Source organism: Mizuhopecten yessoensis, unplaced genomic scaffold (assembly GCF_002113885.1).
Source record: "Mizuhopecten yessoensis strain PY_sf001 unplaced genomic scaffold, ASM211388v2 scaffold431, whole genome shotgun sequence".
NCBI classification, from domain to species: domain Eukaryota; kingdom Metazoa; phylum Mollusca; class Bivalvia; order Pectinida; family Pectinidae; genus Mizuhopecten; species Mizuhopecten yessoensis.
The window spans coordinates 1,139,869-1,157,940 of record NW_018403543.1 but is presented as its reverse complement, the minus strand read 5'-3'; the positions used below and the strand labels follow the sequence as shown (position 1 = coordinate 1,157,940).

Here is an 18,072-nt window from a genome sequence, read left to right as displayed (position 1 = left end):
TATATGTGTCCGAGTTTTTCTTGATACATCACTCTACGAATCTTAATTTCCCAACATAATGTCCTGTATACCTGTTATTGACTCAGATTCGATACAAAATAAAACTCCGATACGTAAATACGGAAGCCTTGATTTAAGCCAAAATGACAACAGGCAAAGATCAGTGGCAGTTTATTGCAAACCAGGTTCATGTTCTCTAGTAACCTTTCGGATTGGACTTTTGACAATTTTTGCAACGGATGTAATCCGTGCTATAAGGTTTTATCAAACACAGATTCAAGAGTTTTCGTATGTACACGTAACCGATTCCTATTTCTAATTCGTTCTTGACCGGCTTTGAAGTCAGATGTCCCTCCTTTGTAATCTTCAATCTTTAAACCATGGACGTTCCTGGGGGTCATAAGTCACAAATACATCAACGCCTTTACTTATACAATTAATATCAGCTCAGGTTCAGGAAAAATATTATCACAGAGTTTTACTAAATTACCGCAAACCAATAATCGAATTTGTCCGTGTCATTCGCGAAGCTAGTCCGAGTTTCCTCTGGCCATAACTACAGACTTAGACACACCAGACATCTATGCCATATGACAAAATGTCTTAGTCTGGTGTTAGGGCCAGTGGAAACTCGGGCTATCGCGAAGTGTAGAATAACAAAACATGAGGGAAGCAGCACCTCAGAACGATTAGGGCCGTTTCCGACAGATGCTACCCTCAACTGTCTTCTCTTCTTCTGAATTAGTGATGTCGTCAATTTTGACGTCTACGTCAATATCATGTTTGGTTGACTGCATTGCGTGAAAGATACTACATTGATTTTTTTTCTTTTAAAGTTCAATAAAAGAGGGTAAAAATGTAGGTGTGTTTATGATGCGGATGTGAGGGCTGTTGAGGGGATATTGGCCTTGAAGTCCTAATACTGTACTGCTGTTACACGTATGAGGCTCCATTGTGTTGTGGTGTAAGTGGAAAATGACAATTTGCATGTATCTTTGGTAGCAGAAATGTATTTGCAGTTGTTGGAGTGTGCATGTCTTGTTTTTTGGGTCTGTTGGTAAGGGGATTGTGCTGTGGTCTATTGCAACATGATGGTGTATAATTTTGTAGAATAGTATAAGTTTAGTTTGCAGTCTTCGTTTCTTTTATCCGTGATGGTCAGTTTGTATTGAGCTTGTATTTCAATCTAATTAAAATTATATCTTCACATCGCTCCCGTTTACTGATGATATGTCGCGTTGAAGATCTAACAACATCCCATAGACGGTCACGTCAGAGGTCAACATGAATGCATTATCGTATTTATAACAAGCCAATCAAAACGCGACATAACTCTTTCTTTCAACCAATTAGAAAGCAGGACCTGTAGCATTTAATGCAGACACCTCGTAGCCCAAAATCCACTTTTTCGTCTGGTCCAGTGATAGTTTGAATATTGCGAAGCCTGTCATTGGTTAATTTTAGTTTCAGGTTGTTAAACTTTGTAACCAGAAGAGGAAGTCTCTCTTATTTCAAAGCAAAATCCACAAATTGTACAAACGTTGTCTTGTAGATAGACACGGCGTGGTGTCATGGGCGCCGCCATTTTCGATGCTCATTTGACACCTCTCGGTCTTTTATCATAGCAAGTGTGTTCCGAAATCATTACATCATCACTTACAGAAATGCGTAAGCTCTCATCTGATTGGTTAATGCAAAGGTCGCCTGAACATGACCCTCTACGGGATGTTGTTAGATCTTCAACGCGATATATCAGTAAACGGGAGCGATGTGAAGATATAATTTTAATTAGATTGCTTGTATTTCGGTATGTGTTGAGACCGTATCGTGCTGCTCTGCACTGTATCTTCTCTTGTTTTGGTTTATGTGGGACCCATATACAGAAGAGTGGTATTCCAGTTTGGGTCCGACCATTGCATTGTATGCATGCTCTTTTATATATTGGGGGTATATTTTCAAGTGACGTTCTAGAAATCCTAGTTATTTGTTTGCATCGGAGGTGATGTTGATGTGCGGTGTCCATTGGACATTGCTCTGTAATGTTAATCCTAGGTATAGACTGGAGTCTACTTGTGGTATTATGTGGTTGTGGAATTTTAAAGTGCTTTTAGTTTTGATACGTGTGTTTGGTGTGGAGATAATGTTACACTTGGAGCAACAATTGGTTTTTGAGATTCCATCATGGAAAGTGTAAATCAACAAACGTATTACGTATCTGTGCCTACTGTAGTGTTAGTGGGAGTCTTAATGATAATAACTACCCCTACTATATACTTAAAATAGATAAGCGTATTACATAGGGTTTATTGATATTACTATTGTTCGTATTGTTGACAGAATTTCAGACTCTAGTGGTAAGAACTAGGAGATACCGGTTGTTTTACTACCGACCCATGGCCAGTACCCCTCATAAATAGTATCCCGGTCACTAGTCCGAATTATTCTGACGTTTTATCGACTTTTTTCATATCGGTCTGTCGTCGATTAACGTCAGAACTCTGGCACACATTAATTATACAATCAAACACTGAACATCCATTCCGTATAGGTGAATTTTTATCGTATGGTCAATTAAGGGACCCCGCATGCTCCTGGTATTTTCTATTAAAATAATCCCTATCTGTCTTGCATGCAGATCAGCAAAGTCCCATGGACCTTAGATTAGGTGATATAATCCACATGCTTGTTAAAAATTAATAATACCTGTATGCTTAAGCCAAAATCTGAAACCTTAACACCTTTGTTAACAAGTACATATACTTCAGTTTAAAATCGATTAAAGCTATAACGCCCAAAATAATACAAGTTATATTAGTGTGCGACTTGATTTTCATGGCATACAAGATACAAGATACAAGAAAATGTATTTTTGTCGTATATATATATATATGATGAAATATTAGCTCTGATGAGTTATTCTTACGACATATCATATAAAAATATCACAGTGGGCATAAATGAACAAAAAAACGCATTAAGAAACAAAAGCACAACAAAAATGAAAAAAAAAAGAGAAACGGCTATAAAAAATATTTTCAGTAAAGACGATTGTTCTGCTACATTTCATTTTTTATTATTTGTATAATTGAAACACACAAATATAATTTTACATAATATCTTGTGGATATTGTAGTGATTATCTGATATATCCGGATATTTAACGCGTTATTAGTTTTCCCCGGAAGTTGTTATCGTACACGCGTACCTTACTTCCGCTTGTTTAATGTTCTGACACTGAGTACTGAAGACGAATTTAAGTCAAATAACAATAGAAATAGACAGTTGATCCTTGTTTTGCATTTTAAGAAATACAAAAGATGTCTTCAGTGACTAACAATGCCAACGATCCTCGTCGAGCAGCCAAAGTAAACAGGTAAATTGATATATTTTTACTCGCCTTATTCAACCCTTGCCTTATAATCGGCAGGAAGTGGAACACCGGTAAATCTGACTGAAAAGCGGATTTGGATATATGTAGCTACGTATGACTTTATGAGAGTAAACCAACAAGTTCTTAATAGTCTCGATGATCTCGTGCACATTGGAAAGAAAAGGTGGACCAAGCTGGCAAAGATGCTGGACAGATTTTTGTAATACTCTATCATAGTATACAGTATATACACATCATATAAGTGTGTCCAGCACCTTGTGATCAGAGGGGTTCGTTACAAATGTCTAAAAAAGTACAAATAATCTATAGGTTATAGCACACCAATGCATACAGGTATTTGTCCCATATAGCCAGATTTAATTTGCTGATGCTGCATTACGTATGCCTGAACAGTAGAGTTGGTACTATAATAATTATATTGTATGGTAAAAAAATCAAGGGAATATTTTTCCTTCGTGCTAGTCACAGAAATTCTCTTGCAGATATTGAGTCACAAAGCATAAGATTCAAGACCTGTTGATTATTTTGATTTGGTGTCTGTGATAATGAAATACCAAAAGGATAGTTTTTTTAAAAATTACCAACAACAACATACCAGCAAGTGTAAGAACACTACAAGTTATGAAGGGTTTTTATACCTGCATATGGCTGTCATTGTAAATTTATTGTCAATGGTCAGGACATTTTTTGTCAAAATGATGTGCTTACAGAAGAACTAATAACATCAGGTGATACGGACCAGGTAACATCAGCTTCACCTATTTACATATGATAAACGCTTGCATTAATTCTGTGTATTTCTTACTATGTAGATACAAACCTCCTCAGCCTGGCGGGCCCTCAGATGATCCGACCCCTGACTACATGAACCTCCTCGGAATGATCTTCAGTATGTGTGGATTAATGATGAAGGTACGACACTCTTTAAATTTTAAAAACAATGAATTTTACCCGAACTGATGACGTGAATTGAATTGAATTCAAAAACAAAGCATGCAATATGATAAAAATTATAGCAATATAATTTACTATCAATTGTTCCTTTATAACCGTCCTTCTACACAAGGTTTCACAAAATTCTAACATGAGACTTTCTTTCCATAAGTGACATCACAAAGAATATAAAAGGAAAACAGTAGTAAATTGGAACGGAATATTAAAGTTTTATTGTTTGTCATACCCAGGTATTAACTCATTCACCCCTGAAGATACATTTGAACTCTTCCAATTCAAAAGGTTGGAATAACTCATTATGAAATTTCGGGGGTGAATGAGATAATGCCAAGGACTTGCAGTAGGGTGCCCAATTAGTCCCTCATCATATCAAATCTGCATACCTGTTTAAGCAGCTGAACACCAATTTATTAGATTAATAATATGACAACTGTTTCACAAGTATAGTTATAGTATCATACTACCAGATAGTTCTCTAACTATAGCTGTAGTACTGTACGTATACAATACTTTGTAGTCCCAAGTTTGGCTCTAATAACAGTCTTTAACCTGGACCTGTATTCATGAAACCGCCCTCATGCTCAAGCATGGATTTTGTACTCAAGTCTAATTTCTTGTTCTGGTTTATTTTGTCAATGATTTGGAAAAAATTGAAGAGATTTAAAGCCAATACTGTTTTCAATGTTTGTATTTGACTTTTTGATCGTTTTACAAGATTTAAGCTAGTTAAGAGAAAGTTGGTTTGAGCACAGAATCCATGGTTGAGCATGAAAATGGTTTCATGAATAAGGGCCCTGGTGTTTGGGCCAGAGGAGATTTGGGCTATTTTACTGTGATGGTTAAATCATACCAGACCAACTGATTTCCATTCTTAAGTTTTGAAACATGCTGTTTATTCATTTTGGCATCTATAAACCTGTTTCTTAAATGCTCATAATTTACCTTTTTTTTCATCTCTAGTTGAAGTGGTGTGCCTGGGCAGCAGTTTATTGTTCGTTTATTAGTTTTGCTAATTCTCGAACCTCAGAAGATACAAAACAAATGCTCAGTAGCTTCATGTAAGTATAATTATCAGTTCATCAGTAATGTTTATGTAAACCCTTTGTCAATTTGTTAACATTTGTCAAATACAAACTTTTAACATTTACAAATTTTCATTTTTGGTTGATACTGCAAAAAATTAAAACCATCAAACATGCTATTGTATGTAGACAGTGTGTCACATGAATAAATTACATGTGCTGTGAAAGAACTCTCTACGACACATGGTATATTGAACATCTATTCTCACTTAAAAAGTCGTCAAGATGCACGGTAGTCTAGTGGTAGGAGGCTGGGCTCGTGGCCGAAGGGTTGCTGGTTCGAGTCATGGCACGGCACTGTGTTGTATCTTTGAGCAAGATACTTTACTTCGTTTGTTCCAGTCTACTCAGCTGTAAATGAGTACGTGGTTGGCAGTGCTAGAAATGTTGAATGCTAGCTATGAACTTCAAAATGGCAGCACTGGTTGTATGCTCCCCAGGGAGGTGAGAATGATATAGGCTGGTTGCTAAGGCCCTATAACCACGGATAATAATTTGTAAACCGTTTTGAGATGACCTACAAACTAGGTTGTGATAAAACGGTAACTGTGAACCTAGAATTATTATTATGTGCATTGTATTGATATACATTTTTGTATTAGGTTGAAAATTTACCATCAAGCATCTGGACTTGGGTATACAGATTATTCCTTTATTTCAATCAGAATAGCAAAGGCACTTTGGAAAGGTTATTTGATTTCATTATCAGTGTTCATGTTTTGCTACAGAGATTTCAGAATACTGCATTTCTTTTTCAGGTTGTCTATATCAGCCGTTGTGATGTCCTACCTCCAGAATCCCCAGCCCATGACTCCTCCCTGGTGAAAGTCCATTGGATATTGGAAATGTTTAAGTGAAAAATTAAAACTAAGGAAGATAACTGGAAATCTTGACACACACAGACTGAGTTGCACTAGTGTCAAGTAACATCAGTGGTGGTAGATTTAGAGTGGTGTACTGGCAAGGCTTGACATCCACATCATCAAACAATACCATTAGAATTTTATCAGAAATCCGAATTTAGAAGACCAAATTTGATCCCAGCTTTCAACTCTACATAGAATGCCAGACGTTGAACTTTTGTGGTTTTTAAACATTTTGATGCATTCGGACACCAAACATCTGTGACTTTCTTTCTCACTTTACAAGTGGTTTAAAAACCTACAGAGTTTCTAGTTGAAGTATTGGTAGTCCATACATGTTAGTTAGGCCACAAACAGTTTTCATATTGAGGTTAAACCATCATTGTTTTTTTTACGTTTTAAATGGTGCGCCTCTCTTGTGAGGATTTTGTAATTTTACAAGACGACTAGCCATTGGTTTTTAAGGTAACTTAAAAAATGTAATTTTGGATCAGAATGTCAAAGGCAAATTTGAAAAAATAAATTCAGCGCAACATCATTGTAGCTAAAATGTTAACTACATTTAAAAGCAGGGTGTCCAGGTACAAGTTCACCAGAAGCTTTCATTTCTAGTTCAACTTTATGGAGGTGATGTATCTAGTACTCTTTCTAACCTTCTGAAGATTATTGATTTTATGCAGATTTAGTTTTGTTTAGAAGTTTGTGCGAGTGCGAGTAAACCTGTGTATGGAAATTGACTTATTAACTCATTCACCCCTGAAATTTCATAATGAACTATTCCAGCATTTGAATTAGAAGAGGTCAAATGTGTCTTCAGGGATGAATGAGTTAAATGGAAGAATTTATCTGTAATACCCAGAGTACATGTGTAAATGTGAATATACATATTTATATGGAAATGTCAATTAAATTTATACCTATAAAATGTTATGTTGTTTTATTTATGACTTAACAATTCCAAACCACATGGAATATAAGCAAGCGTTATTTCTTCATCCCATGTTATATCTGTGATAAAGGGGAGGTAAGTATCAAGCTATAGGTGGGATGCAAGTGTTTCAAACGTTTTACAATTGAAATGGACATCAGTGGAAGATGTTTATATCGGTCTCGATTTCAAAGATTTACATCTATTTCCCCTATACGGCCCCACCAACAAATTTAGGTGAAATCACTGAAACCATTTGAAGTAGAAAGATTTCACATACAATGTGTATTTTCCCTCCTATTAGCCCGTCCCTCTGCACCCTCAGTTTATACAAACTTCAATCACTGTATTGATACAGAAGGAGAAGGATATTAATATTTCCCCCTATTACCCCAAAAGAGCCACAACCTTATGTATATCCTGGTGTTCAAACTATTTGTTTAGTTTGACTTGTAGATATGCCGAGTCTATTTTATACTTTAATATAAATACTTGCACTTGTTATGTGTATTTCGGTATGCATATATATATCTACATCTGTCATGGTTTGTGTAATGTGCCTGCATCGTATCAGGTTGTTATTGTGACGTGTGAGAGTCGAGAGATAGCATCGGCTGACGAGAGAGAAATATTGACCCTGCACGAACCCGTTTGCACGTGGGAACCTCATGATCGGCCGAGTGCCCCACGTGTATCTCAAAAACCAGCATGCAGGTGTACTCCCATAACATGAGAGGCCGCTGGTCGGCATGTTTTTCAATCGGATATGATTTTGCCGACTGTTACGCGGCGCCTGTCAAAAGTTTTTCGCCGTGTAAAACCTCTAACATTGTTGGAGTACATGCAGGTGTTGCTCCTATTGTGCTTCACAGCCACAGAGTAAGATAAGCCTAATCTAAATGACATTTTCTGCATGAAATATACTTAATAGTTATAAACAAAAATATCAAATACTTATTAGAATAATTTATAAATACTTTTACTGTATTTGGAATAATACTTTATAAGTATATGCCCGTTGTTACAACATCGTGGTGTCGCTATAATAGGATCAGACATACATGTAGTGTGGAGGTATGATGTTACGGTAACGGGGTTGAAAAATAATAAACCACAGAATTGATAATATTATAAAACTTCTTTAGGTAATTAATACTTATTAAGGTGATGACGAACAAATACACGTTAACATGTAACGGGAAATCATTGTCAGACGTAGTATGGTTTTATTTTAGGTCACCGCTTCCTTCTTCGCTACATGGTTGTCTCCTTGTTGTGCAATTCAACAGTTTATCCGATGTAAAATGCCCGAGAGTTCTAAATAGACAGGATACAGGAAAACCCATATAATAATAACATTTAAATACTTGTGTGACTTATACAAACTCGAGTCCCCTTTGCCTAGAGTCCATCTATAACAACTTGGGTGAAAATTCCTCTATTCATAAGGAAAAGAGAAAGATTTTTAAAACTTAGCCTAATTTGGCCCCACTTATCTGCCCCTAGTGCGGCACACCCTCCATTTCCAGTATACAAAATTGAGAACCAATCGGTCAAATTTGGTCGAAATCTACTTAGCCATTCAGGACTAGAAGCTTAGCATTTTAAAGGAAAAAGTTGACGGACGACAGTCTCTACCAGTGGCGTAGCATTCATGTATGTTTGTATGCTCAAGTATACACTAAAAAAATTAAGATTTTTTTTAATCATATATTTTCATTATTATTTTTTATGATTAATATGGACTGTCGGTATCAAGATAAAAAGGGAAAATCTTCTTGAAAACTTCAGTCTGATAAAATATTGTTGTTAGGTCTAGACACATTGACAAATCACGAAGGTATATGTAAATGAATTCTTTTTTTAAAGAAGTACAAAATTTAATATCATTCATATGAAAAGTTGGGTTTTACTTGTTAATAATCAGTCTAAAAGGAGTTCCCAGAACACGGGAAATTGCTTTTAAAACAGAATTAGATTAGCTATCTAAGTCCATGCTTCTAGGACCTAGTAGGTGTTTTTCAGCTATGATCCCTCCCATAACCTCCCCTTCCTCCGGCGTTACGCGCCTCGGACGCTCGACCCTCTGTAAGCATACACTCCGAAAAATGATTTGCTCTACGCCATAACATACACTCACTAGTCCTTGTCCGTTGTGGAAATACTTTTTCAAGTTTCCTATTCCCCTGTTCCTTGCTGTCACATTATCCCGTTACTTTAGGGTGCTGTTGATTTCCCGATCATGTATATGTATATGTCGTTTATTATCTTAATATCCTCCTAACATATATCTCCCCTGATCCGTCTACAGGCGAGTGTTGGTAACTTCGGCTAATCTTTCTGTGGATGTAAGATCCTTCATTCCTGGTAATTGTTTTGTTGACCTCCTCTGGACACCTTCCAACTTTTCTACGTCCTTGATTTTTAATGGTGACCAAAAGCCGAGCTGGCAAAATCGAGGTGAGTTCTAACCAGTGTTTGATATACAGTACGTGGCAAAAATTCTCAGCATAGCAAACATGAAATTGGCCTTGATTACTTTTTCGCTTAAATTGTCTTCAAATGAGAGATTAGAATCTATTGTGATGCCGATATCTTTCTCTGATTCCGTTTGTGCCAAAAGTACTTAATTGATAAAATATTACTTGGATTCTTCCTTTGTAAGTATTCCAATATGCATGTGTTTGCATTTTTTATGGGTGTACTTGTAACAGCCAGTTTTGGCTCCATTCTGCCATACTGTCCGAATCGTATTTTAGCATTGACTTGTCCTTGTCTTTCTCAATGATTTAAAATATTTCGGTGTCATAAGAATAGGAATATAAACCAGCTCACCCTATCCGGAAGATCGTTTACAACATTCCAAACAGTATTGTTCCAAGAACGGCTCCCTGTGGGATTCCTGACGATACTTGTGTCCGTTCAGACACCTCCCCGTGTACTACCAGTCCACCCTTTGTATTATGTTCCACAGGAAGCTGTTGATCCAAAATAACAACTGATTTAAGAAGCTGTACGCCTTTATCCTATTTAGTAGCCTTTTGTGCGGATGGGTGTCAATTTTATTTTTATAATCTAAAAAAATATGGTCTATCGATGAATATCAAGCACTAGCACTTCCAACATATGTAGTGTGATAGATCTCCCTGAAAGGACTCCAAATTTGTTTGATGTGAACGGGTTGGTCATTTTCATAAAGTTTACGATATGGAGACACAGTAGTCTAGTGGTAGGACACCGGGCTCATGACCGAAGGGTTGCGAGTTTGACTCACACCACGGCCCTGTGTTGTATCTTGTTCATGTTGCATTGGTTACAACGAAAAAACAAATTCAGATGTAAAGTTATTTTTTTTAATTCAGTTGAAAAGTTCTGAGAAAAATAACACAACAAATTGTAAACAATATGTTAATAGAACTACTTCCCGCGCTCCGCGGAATAACGGACTAAGCAGGTTGATAATAAGCTGATGTATTCATACGCCAACTGGAAAGTTCATTGAACAAGAGGCCCAGAGGGCCTGTTTCGCTCACCTGGATAATAAAGCAACCATGGGAAATTATTTTCATGACAAAAGATCCCTCCAATGGAATAAAACTTAAATTCCCGTATTGGGCCCCTCAACTCTGCACCCAGAGGGGCCACACCCTGCAATTATACAAAATTAAGTCTCCTTTGCCCAAGGATGTTCCGGGCTAAATTTGAATGAAATCCCTCCAATGGTACAAACGAAGAAGGATTTTGAAAACATAAACCTCAAATTCCCATTTTGAGCCCTACCCCTCTGCATCCAAAGAGACATAACCCTTTGTTATACAAAATTTAGTCCCCTTTGATAAAGGATACTCCAGGATAAATTTGGATAATATCCCTCCAATAGTACAGAAGGTGAAGGATTTTAAAAACTTAAACCTAAAATACCCCTTTTGAGCCCCGCAACTCTGCACCCAGAGGGGCCATACCCATCTTTTATACAAAATTAAGATCCTTTGTCCAGGATGCTCCAGACCAAATTTGGATAAAATCCCTCAAATGGTACAGAAGGAAAAGGATTTTAAAGATTTCAACCTCAAATTTCCTCTTTGAGCTCCGTCCCTCTGTACCCAGAGGGGCCACACCCACCGTTTATACAACATTGGGTCTATTTTGCTCAAGGGTGCTCTATACCAAATGGGGATAAAATCCCTTAATCCCTATGGTAGAAGAAGGATTTCTAAGGTTTTGCCTCTATTTCCCCTATTAGGCCCCGTCCCTCTGCCCCCAGGAGGTCCAAACCCACCGTTAATACAATATTTAGTCCCTTTGGCCCAAGGATGTTCCAGACCAAATCGGGATGAAATATTTTAATCCCTGTTGTAGAAGAAGGATATTTAAGATTTATCTCTATTTCCCCTATTGGGCCCCACTCCTCTGCTCCCAGAGGGGGCCACACCTACCGTTTATACAAAGGATGCTCCAGACCAAATTTAGTCAAAATCTACTTGGTCGTTCAGGACAAGTAGCGTTTTAAAGGAAAAGCTTACGAACGGAAGACGGACGCTCCGGTATGGCATAAGCTCACCATGGTCCTTCATATATTGAGTCCTAGTTCAGTAGAAATGTAAATATTATTGTTTAAATCATAGAAAGTCTCAATTCTGCACTTAAACACCTTTCGTAAACAAAGAACCTGGGCAGTCGATTGATTGTCGCTACGCAGGAGTGAACAACAACGGTATTGTCATTGATGGCTGATCAGGACCTGGCCATCCGTGCCAGAATGAGACAATTTATCTGAGTCTGATAGGCACCTTTGAACATTCGACTTAAACTAAGGAAACTTTAGTATAATTGTTCAGGTAGGGACTGAAATATTTCAATTTCAACAAATTTTATTTACATAAAGAATATTACACCGTCAAAAGGACTGGACAACAGGCTTAAAGCCTATATAAGTCCTCACCCTTGGTGGTATATATATATATATATATATGGACCTATTGTATTGATATTATAATGATAAATAATTACAATTTTGCTTATTGTCAATAATTAATCATGAGAAGCAGGTATCATATTTGACGTAGAACCTTTTAGACAATGCAAACGTAAGAAGATAGGAATAAAAACCCAAGTGTACATTTCAAGACCTCGTGCAACTGGTGTTTAATACATGTACATTACTATAATTTAGCAATGGATACAATATAATTATGTACTTATGTTGATTGATGGTTGATTGATGGTTTAATTTCTTGTACACGTAGATTTAATCAATGTTTGTCTATCCATTGTGATTCAATCTGCACTTTTTGGTATAAAGAAAAGTTGCAGATATATAAAATGTATAGATGATTATATGTAATACTATGATCACAAAATAATCAGCTTAGTAATTCAGATTATATATTTCTTCTAGACATTGCCTAAAGTTTCACCGCCAATTATGTACTTAAATACTATTAGATATTTATATATTTAATGGACATATTTTACAAAGTATGGAATAGGTGGGAAAAGGGGGATAACTCCCATAACATAGTACTAATTAGATACAGTCTGCAATATAGGTAATATATATATGTTATAAACCGCATTTAGTATACAAGTAATAATAATACAATATCAGATTGAAGACAGCACAGTCCTTGTGTTACGTTAAGGTCTTCAACTGAACACTGTACAGGATCCAAAGCAAATGTAATTGCGGTATGAATTCACAGTAATAATGCATTTGATAATACATGTATATGGTGAAATTTTGTGAGACATACATAGATACATCACTGCTATCCTCTGTCAGACTTTTATGAAACATACATACATAAATACACAACAGCTATCCTCTATCAGACCTTTGTGAGACATACATACATAGATACCCCACTGCTAGCCTCGATCAGACTTCTGTCTGGCATACATACATAGATTCACCACTGCTAGCCTCGATCAGACTTCTGTCTGGCGTACATACATAGCTACACCACTGCTAGCCTTGATCAGACTTCTGTGTGGCATACATACATAGTTACACCACTGCTAGCCTTGAACAGACTTCTGTCTAGCATACATACGTAGATACACAACAGCTAGCCTCTGTCTGGCATACATACATAGATACACCACAGCTAGCCTCTGTCTGGCATACATACATAGATACACCACCGCTATCCTCTCGATGGCAGGATTCCACACTTGATAATCAGCCTGTGACTGTGCTGAATCCCAGTAAGCCCTGATGGTCCTGTGATTGTCCCCGAGTGTCTGGTAACAGATCCCCAGGAGAGTGTGGACTATCCAGAATCGGTGTCCTCCTTGGTCATCATCACTCTGGACCTCTATGAGGAGCCTTAATGCTTCATCACGCCCTGTAGTATCTCCAAGTTCATGACAGCAGAGGAAGGACAGGAGCAGTGCATAGGGTAGTGGTGGGATAATCATATCTGTTTGTCCTTTTAACATTTCCTGACAGAGATGAGGAAGATACAAGCCCTTCTTTGAAAAAGACAATTTGTTTGTGTACATTTTCTTAAGCCTGTCTGAGGAATGTTCAAATTGATGATACAAATGGCTATACACTGCCCGTAGTTCTGGATGTAAATCTATATATCTGGTGTAATATGATGCTAGTTTCATCACTTGTTCGCACATTTCCAGAGTTTTAAAGAAATTTCCAGTCAAAAAATGAAAAGTTGCCAAATTTAGCAGTTCCGTTCCCATGGAGGCTGTGGTAACCATCAAGTGTTTACATTTCCTTAGACTTCTGTACCTGGTCTTGTTGTCTGTAGCAACCATGTGCTCCGGATAAACCTGCTCTGTTGCAAGACTTTGTAGGTATGGCATAGCATAAGTGAATGTGAAAAGTTCATCTGATTCTGACTGTGATGTCGAAAATGAATTAATTGCCTTCCTGAAGGTACTACGATTACTAAATGAAGCTTTATATATGCAAATTATGTGTTGCAGATGGCACATAAGTTGTCTATCTTGTTCGAATGCAGTGGTCTTTGTAGTCTTGGGGTTCAAAAGTACAGCTTGTACTGAAGAATCACACAGTTGTTCCCATATAGGTTTGATGAAGTTTCCAACTGAAAGACACATCCACTTCATCTGGTGGTAGTTGCTCAAAACATCTAACAGAATTTGCTGATGTTCTCCATGGACTTTCCTCTTGAATAGGTTGTTGGCTGGGATGAAGTAACTGGGACAGAAACCTGCCTTGACCAAAGCAATAAGTATTTTGAAGCAAAACCAAAAACAATAAAATAGGTTTTTCTCTTGCCAGAACAGTTGGTTGGAATTCTCAATAGCATGAAAAAGGATTGTCTTTAAGAAATAGGAGCACAAGATATCATCATCCCCAATGGTTTCTTTTAATACTCCTTTTATTTGTTTCAAATAATATTTCAGCAAAGTATAAACTTTGAATTGGATGTGACTAAAGGAGTGAACTAAAGATCTCTCTGCTGTTGCAAATGAAAATCTCCATTGGAGAAAAGTGTTCTCAGAACACTTGTCTCCAACTGGGACAAGATGACATCCATGGTGTACGATATTGTCTATCAAGGTTTGATGTGGCCATCCATACAGACGTGTACGTGTAATCCATTCATTAGCTTCCTTTGGCCAACTATGCCATGGAAAACACAAAGCAATGTCTTGTTGTTGATCACCTGCCATTGTATCTTGTGTACAGGCTGGTCCATTCGATTCCACTTTCACCCCTAATTGTTTACGAACGCCACTGACAAATTGCTCTCTAAAGATATCACTGGAAACAAACATCGAATCCTTAATTCTAACTAGTGCATTACACAATACGGGTTCTCTTTTTTGTAACTGATGAAGCTGGAGGAAGACATAGCCAGGGCGGCAATCTGCTGCTCTTGCGTACAGAATTGTTTTGTGTGCCATATTTGGAGGAATACACTGATCAGGGTACATAACTATAATTTCCTTACAAATGACCATTGTGTCTCTATCTGAACCCAATAGATCAACTCCCTCTGCAGTACTTCCAGCTCGAAAGACAGAAAGTGATTCATCACTTTGAAAATACCCCAGTGAAACATATGACTTTCTTCTGATATCTACCTCTTCTTGTGTCACCATGAAAGCCCATTCGATGTATTTTGACAGAAGCACTGACATCCGCTCGTTCCCTGTGGAATCCATCATCAGATGTTTACCTTCAGGACTTAATCTGTAATGAAGAAACTGAAGCTTATAAAGAGGAAGACTGTTGTAATCTCTGCCTTTCATCAACTAAACATTCAGAGTGAAGTGTTAAATACATCTGTATATACATGAACGTGTTTGTCAGACACTGAAATACATTGAGGATATAATCATACAAGCTGACTGATAGCATAAAACAATTCAAGCATCATTCAATGTTTACTGATTACTCAGATTCACCAGTGTGTTGACATTTTTCCATCCTGTTTTATATAAATTGATGGGAAATGACGGAAATCAGTGATGGTTGCCTGTCTAGAACCTAATACAGTAATGGCGGAGCGTGACAGGAAATTTAATGATTTGCCCTTTAATTATGTATAATGATGTGTATTTCTTGAGTATAGCAGAAAACCAATAATTTTCATAAGCAGGAGTATATTTGTATCGTGGTACGTATCGTATTGTAAGCATCGAACCGCGATGCGTATTGTAAGGTGAGGTATTCGTATCGTTGCAGCCCTACTTGCCATACTAGGGAATACAATTGAATTTTCTATCCATTACATTTTAGGTCACCAGAGCCAAATGCTCAGTGTATACATCAATGTAGTCCGAATTATTCTGACGTTTTATCGATTTTTTTTATATCGGTCTGTCGTCAAAGACCGATATAAAAAGTCGATAAAACGTCAGAATAATTCGAACTAACATCAATTGTATAGCAGAGCAATCACATATTCTATCCTCACTACAACTGAGTATGTAAAACTGCAGTGAATATAGAGTACCATTCTGATTGGTCAATATTAAAAGTGATACCTTCACATGATTGGGAAAGATGTATAGAAACACGAGGCTCAGAGGGACTGTATCGCTCACCTGTTTCTTTTGTTACATGCAACTGACATATAGGTAACTAGAACACAAGACATTCTAACATCTCTTAAACGATTCTGAAGATATTGTTGTTTGAAACTTGAAATTTTAATTTTAAAGCCTTTAACCCATATTGACCTTTGACTCCCGACTTGCACTTAAATTTGACCTTTGACCTCATTACTGTAATAGGAAAACAAATTCACACAGCTGATCTACATAACATACCCAAGTATCATGACTCTAGTCCAAATGGTTCTTAGGATATTGTTGTTTGAAGTTTTTAACAAATTTGACCCCTGTGACCTTGAAAGCAGGTCAAGGTCATTTTAATGAGGAAACTTAATAACACTACATCCCATGTACCTACTGGCCAAATATAATGACCCTAGGTCCTACAGTTCTTCAGATGAAGTCGTTCAAAAGAAAAAGTTGACGGACGGACGACGGACGCCGCAGTATGGCATAAGCTCAGATGGCCCTTCGGGCCAGGTGAGCTAAAAATCTAGCAGCACTGAATCTGTAATTTATAGTCCTAAGCAGGCTTGAACTTTAAAAGCAAGTCAGTAATGATGTTTAAAATATACCAGCAGGAAATATATATCAGGAAAATTCTGCTGAATTTATTAGTATTTAGCTAGCAAAGACAAAAGTTGGAAATATCTATATTCGATCATGAATTCTGTAGTCGATTAATCAGTTTATTGGCCTAACTGACCAAAAGTTGACGAAGTTGACTAATCAGTTTATTGGCCTAACTGACCAGTAGTCGACGAAGTTGCAGATTAATCAGTTTATTGTCGACGAAGTTGATTAATCGGTTTATTGGTCTAACTGACCACTGGTCAGCAAATTTGATTAATCAGTTTATTGGCCTAACTGACCAGTAGTCGACGAAGTTGATTAATCAGTTAATTGACCTAACTTACCACTGGTCTACAAAGTTGATTAATCAGTTTATTGGCCTAACTGACCACTGGTCTACAAACTTGATTAATCAGAATTTAATTATGTTACTTTGGAGGAAATTATTGCTTACCTGCAAACAGCATCAAACTTTGTAGACTCCTTGGCTTAAAATTGCAATGTGAATGACGACTGAACACTAATAAGTCTGTTGTTGCAGGGTGACTCTGGGCTCTGGCTTGCAAGTAAGGAACATGTCTTGACTCTGCTCTGCTCTGTACGTCTCGTAACTAAGGCTTTTAGAATAATCTGGTCCGTTTTAAGCGCTGCAAATACTTCCTGTTTCGATGGCGACGACAGTCGGTCAAGTACCACTTGTATTGTGAGTAAGCGTGTCATGATACATCAATAAACAACAAAATATTTCATGTGAAAAAGGCAAACTCTGACGCGTATGTAATACCATTTGTATCAGAGAAAGACTCAAAAGTGGTCGCATAACAGGGTTGGTGTCTAACACATTCACCCCTGAAATTTCATAATGAACTATTCCAACCTTTGAATTGGAGGAGTTCAAATGTGTGTTCAGGGGTGAATGAGTTAATAGAGAATCGATGGATATAAACAGAACACCAACATCACTGCACTTCAAAGTCAAGTGTTTCATGTAAATAATATCCTGGTAAACTTGGGTTTGTGCCAGTATCAGTTCACCTATAGGAAACAAAGACTTTTAAAAACACTTATTGTGTGACGATGATGAAAAATATAAGGAAGTATAACTTGTTCGACTGACTCAGGGAATTGCATCCTTCCTAATATACTTTGGTCTAACATTGTTCTTTGACCCACACTGAACCAGGGGCCTTGACAAACTCACCATGCGCTTGAAAATTGACAGTGTCACAAATG

General features: G+C 37.2%; 2 protein-coding genes across 3 annotated transcripts; one reads left to right on the top strand and one right to left on the bottom strand.

The window, feature by feature from the left end:
- Positions 1-3,179: 3,179 nt before the first annotated feature.
- Positions 3,180-7,215, top strand: LOC110448591 (protein Asterix-like). The gene is made up of 4 exons (XM_021494926.1): positions 3,180-3,373; positions 4,204-4,303; positions 5,306-5,403; positions 6,186-7,215. The coding sequence occupies exons 1-4, from the start codon at positions 3,318-3,320 to the stop codon at positions 6,250-6,252; spliced, it is 321 nt and encodes a 106-aa protein (XP_021350601.1). The 5' UTR covers positions 3,180-3,317; the 3' UTR covers positions 6,253-7,215.
- Positions 7,216-9,036: 1,821 nt separating this feature from the next.
- On the bottom strand, positions 9,037-17,620 carry LOC110449073. 2 transcript variants are annotated; one of them, XR_002462814.1, is made up of 3 exons: positions 17,294-17,620; positions 15,292-15,400; positions 9,037-10,196 (listed from the first exon to the last, which is right to left on the bottom strand). XR_002462814.1 is itself a non-coding variant. In XM_021495670.1 (2 exons), the coding sequence occupies exon 2, from the start codon at positions 15,373-15,375 to the stop codon at positions 13,237-13,239; it is 2,139 nt and encodes a 712-aa protein (XP_021351345.1). In that variant the 5' UTR covers positions 15,376-15,400; positions 17,294-17,620; the 3' UTR covers positions 11,492-13,236. The 2 variants fall into 2 exon arrangements, 1 of the variants encoding a protein (XP_021351345.1); XM_021495670.1 differs by lacking the exon at positions 9,037-10,196 and having other exon boundaries at positions 11,492-15,400.
- Between the last annotated feature and the right edge of the window lie 452 nt (positions 17,621-18,072).

Coding starts and splice junctions, on each gene's coding strand:
- LOC110449073 (XM_021495670.1), bottom strand. CDS start 15,375: ATGATGGATTCCACAGGGAACGAGCGGATGTCAGTGCTTCTGTCAAAA.
- LOC110448591 (XM_021494926.1), top strand. CDS start 3,318: ATGTCTTCAGTGACTAACAATGCCAACGATCCTCGTCGAGCAGCCAAA. Junction 4,304..5,305: donor TGTGTGGATTAATGATGAAG/GTACGACACTCT, acceptor TTTCATCTCTAG/TTGAAGTGGTGTGCCTGGGC. Junction 5,404..6,185: donor CAAATGCTCAGTAGCTTCAT/GTAAGTATAATT, acceptor TTTCTTTTTCAG/GTTGTCTATATCAGCCGTTG.